Source organism: Chiloscyllium plagiosum, unplaced genomic scaffold, assembly GCF_004010195.1.
Source record: "Chiloscyllium plagiosum isolate BGI_BamShark_2017 unplaced genomic scaffold, ASM401019v2 scaf_12523, whole genome shotgun sequence".
Taxonomy (NCBI): domain Eukaryota; kingdom Metazoa; phylum Chordata; class Chondrichthyes; order Orectolobiformes; family Hemiscylliidae; genus Chiloscyllium; species Chiloscyllium plagiosum.
Window position 1 is genome coordinate 3,843 of NW_025202427.1, and position 3,982 is coordinate 7,824.

General features: G+C 47.8%; 1 protein-coding gene across 1 annotated transcript; it reads left to right on the forward strand.

The window, feature by feature from the left end:
* The first annotated feature begins 2,332 nt into the window (after nucleotides 1–2,332).
* aoc1 (amine oxidase copper containing 1) lies at nucleotides 2,333–3,966 on the forward strand. The gene has a single exon (XM_043685011.1). The coding sequence runs from the start codon at nucleotides 2,337–2,339 to the stop codon at nucleotides 3,912–3,914; it is 1,578 nt and encodes a 525-aa protein (XP_043540946.1). The 5' UTR covers nucleotides 2,333–2,336; the 3' UTR covers nucleotides 3,915–3,966.
* Nucleotides 3,967–3,982: the final 16 nt, after the last annotated feature.

Genomic DNA, 3,982 nt, shown 5'->3' on the forward strand with positions numbered 1-3,982 from the left:
GGGCAATTTAGCATGGCCAATTCACCTGACCTGCACATCTTTGGACTGTGGGAGGAAACCGGAGCACCCGGAGGAAACCCACGCAGGCACAGGGAGAATGTGCAAACTCCACACAGAGAGTCGCCTGAGGCGGGAATTGAACCCGGGTCTCTGGCGCTGTGAGGCAGCAGTGCTAACCACTGTGCCACCGTGCCACCCACACGTTGGAAGTAACTCAGTCTCCCTGTGCTCAGTGTTTCTCAATGTGAGGGGCAGGACAGTGCCTATCAGCATCAGGTTCTGGACTCTTCAGTGATCAGGAACTCCCTGTTTACCCTGTGTATCCGTTGAATTTTATAGGTTTTGGTGCTCTGCTATTAAGTCTTTGATATTAACCACTACTGATGTCAGGCTGATTGGTCTATAATATTCCACAGTTTAAAGAATCTTGGAAGCTGACTACCAATGCATCCACTATTTCTGGAGCCACTTCCTTAAGTACTCTGTGATGTAGATTATCAGGCCGTAGAGATTTAACTGCCTTCAATCCCATCAATTTTCCCAATACTATTTCCTGATTAATACTAATTTCCTTCCGTTCCTCACTCTCAATAGAACTTGCATTGTCCAACATTTCTGGGATGTTCATTGTGTCCCCTTTTGTCAGAACAGAACCAAAGTATGGTATTTGGTTGGTCAGATATTTATGAATTCCCTTATTTCTTATTGTAAGGGATCTACATTTCTCTTCTCCAGTCCTTCTCTCTTCATGTAGTTAAAAATCATACACCAGGTTATAGTCCAACAGGTTTGTTTGGAAGCGCTGCTCCTTCATTGGGTCGCTACGTGACAAAGGAGCAGCACTCTGAAAGCTAGTGCTTCCAAATAAACCTTTTGGACTATAACCTGATGCCGTGTGAGTTTTAACTTTGTGCAGCCCAGTCCAACACCAGGACCTCCAAATCATCTTTTCACATACTGAGCAAAGCTTTTACAAAACTTATGTTCCCCAGAAGAGTACTCTTGTACTGTATTTTCCCTTCCTTAATCAATCCCATCGTCCTTGTTGAATTCTAAACTGTTCCCGATTCTCATGACATTGAACTGTACATTACAGAAGAGGTCCTTCAAGCCATCGAGTCTGTACTACCAAACTACATTAGATGTTCATTAATCTGACTTTCCCACACGAGGTCCATATCCTTAAAAGTTATCACATTTCAAGTAATCATCCAAGTGTTTTTTTTCAATGTTGTGAGGTTTCCTGTCTGAACTGCACCCCCACACATCACCATCACCATCCCCACCCCAACCCACCCCAACTAAACCAGGCAGTGTAAGCCATTCCTCAAATTCCCTTTCAACCTCCTGCCTTTCACCTTAAAACTATGCCCCATTGTTATTGACCTCTCAGCTAAGGGGAACAGCTGCTTTCTATCCACCCTGTCCATGCGCCTCATAATCTTATACATGTCCATCAGGTTCCCCCCTCAGCCCTCTCTGCACTAGTGAAAACAACCTGAGCTTATCCAGCCTCTCTCCATCACTGAGATACTCCAACCCGAGCAACATCCTGGTGAAGCTCCTCTGCACCCCCTCCAATGCAATCACATCCTTCCGATAGTGTGGTAACCAGAGCTGCACACAGTACTCCAGCTGTGGCCTCAACAAAGTCCTGTACAGCTTCAACATAACCTCCCTGCTCTTTGTTAAAGACAAGTGTCCTGTACACCATCTTAACCACCTTAATTATTCTGTCCTGCCACCTTCAGGGATCTGTGGACAAACTCCCCAAGATCCATCTGTTCCAGTGAGCTTCCTTGTGTCCTGCCATTGATTGAGTGCTCCCTTGTCTAGTTCCTTCTCCCAGACTGCATCCCCTCACATTTATCCGGGTTCAGTTCCATCTGCCAGTGATCTGCCCTTCTGAGCAATCTGTTCATATCCTCCTCTAATCTGAGATTTCCTTCTTGGCCAAACCTTGTGTTATCCACAATCACATTCCTCACTCCTCCCACATTCCCATCGACATTGTTGCTCTAAACGACGAACAGTGAGGGACCCCACACAGATCCCTCTGGTTTGTCCCTGGACACTGGCCTCCAGCACCACCCTCCATCCATCCTCTGCCTTTCCTCTGAGACCTTGAGCAAATCCAGGGAGCAGACTAATCTCTGAGAGAGACACTCACTGTGCTTCCTGAGATAGAAGGTGTGATGGACTTCCTGCTGCTTGGACAATAAGCCAGCTCTCAGTGTTTCTTTGTCGGAGCTGCCCTGAATTTTGAGTTTTGATGTTTCTCTTTGTGTTTCAATAGAACTTTTCATCTGTGTTTTGTTTGTGTTGTAGGTGTTGGTATGAGGGGTATATTGAGACTCCAACTGGCCTGTTTCTGGGCAGTATTGATTTGGAGTGATGTTAGTTTCCAACATCCCCAGACCACAGACCGGTACCAATACACAGCGTCAGTCTTTGCTCAGCTCCATCCCACCGAGATGAGGGCAGTTAGAACCTTCATGCTGTCCCAGAAACACCTCAACCTTTCAACTGCAAAAAGTCAGACACTCAAGAAAAATTATATCTTCCTCATTCAACTGCAGATGCCCAAGAAGCACCACGTTCTCAGTTTCCTGAGGGGAACTGGCTGTGTCCCCAGGCGGAATGCCAAGGTGGTCATCTTTTTTGGTGCCGAGCCAGCGCCCAATGTGACTGAGTTCATCGTTGGCCCATTACCAAGACCCACCTATTACCACGCTGTGCCGCTGAGGGGGAACCGGCCAATAAAGTATGCTTCACGCCCAACAACAATACTGGAGTATACCCTCATTCATGAGAAACTGGTGGAGGTAACCAAACCTGCGACCCTCCTCCTGAAGGAATCCAGTGGATTCTGGTGGACTAACTGCAGTGACCACTGCCTGACCTTCACTGATGTTGCCCCCAGGGGTCAGAGGTCAGGAGAGAGGAAGACGTGGTTCATTCTGCAGCGAGCCGTGGAAGGCTTTTTCCTTCACCCAATCGGCTTTGAGATTCTGTTGAACCATGAGTCTCTGAATCCCCAGGATTGGCTGGTGGAGAAGGTTTGGTTTCATGGGCAGTACTTTGACAGTGTGGACCAGCTGGTGTGGAGTTATAACCTGGGTAATGTGAACATTTCCCCACTGCCGGAATATCACAGCGAGGGCCTTTATTCCAGCTACACACCCAGAGGGCACTTCCAGAGCCGCACTGAGATTCCTGGCCCCAGGCTGTACCAGCCACAAGGACAGAGGTACACAGTGCGAGGGAACGCAGTCCTCTATTCTGGCTGGAGTTTTGCTTTCAGGAGCCAGGCCACCACTGGGCTCCAGCTTTTCAATGTTCAGTTTAATGACGAACCGATCGCATATGAGATCAGTGTCCAGGAAGCCATTGCATTTTACTCGGGCCACAGTCCAGCTGGGATGCAGACCAAGTACATTGACACTGCCTGGGGTATGGGAACCATGGACTATGAACTGGCAAAAGGAATTGACTGCCCAGAGATTGCCACCTACAGAGATGTTCACCACTTTGTGGACACAGATCAGCCAATCCGCCACAAGAATGCATTGTGTATATTTGAATATCCCACCAGCGTACCATTGAGGAGACATTTTGACAGTAATTTCAAAGGAAGCTTCAATTTTTACGGGGCTCTCGAGGGCCACATTCTGGTGATCAGAACCACCTCCACTGTCTATAATTATGACTATCTCTGGGACTTCATCTTCTACCAGAACGGGGTGATCGAGGTCAAAGTTCACGCCACCGGTTATATCCACTCCACCTTCTTCACACCTGACGGAGTAAACTATGGTACTAAAGTCCATGGCTACGTCTTGGGTAATCTCCACACACACCTCATCCACTATAAGGTGGATCTGGATGTGGCAGGTAGGTTTTACACATGGTGATCAACAAGGGACAACTCAGTGATACAGGACAGACCGAGGGAAGACAGTGAGAGAGGACAGAGCGAGAG

Bases quoted from the DNA above. Each gene is read 5' to 3' on its own strand.
- aoc1 (XM_043685011.1), top strand. From the start codon at position 2,337: ATGAGGGGTATATTGAGACTCCAACTGGCCTGTTTCTGGGCAGTATTG.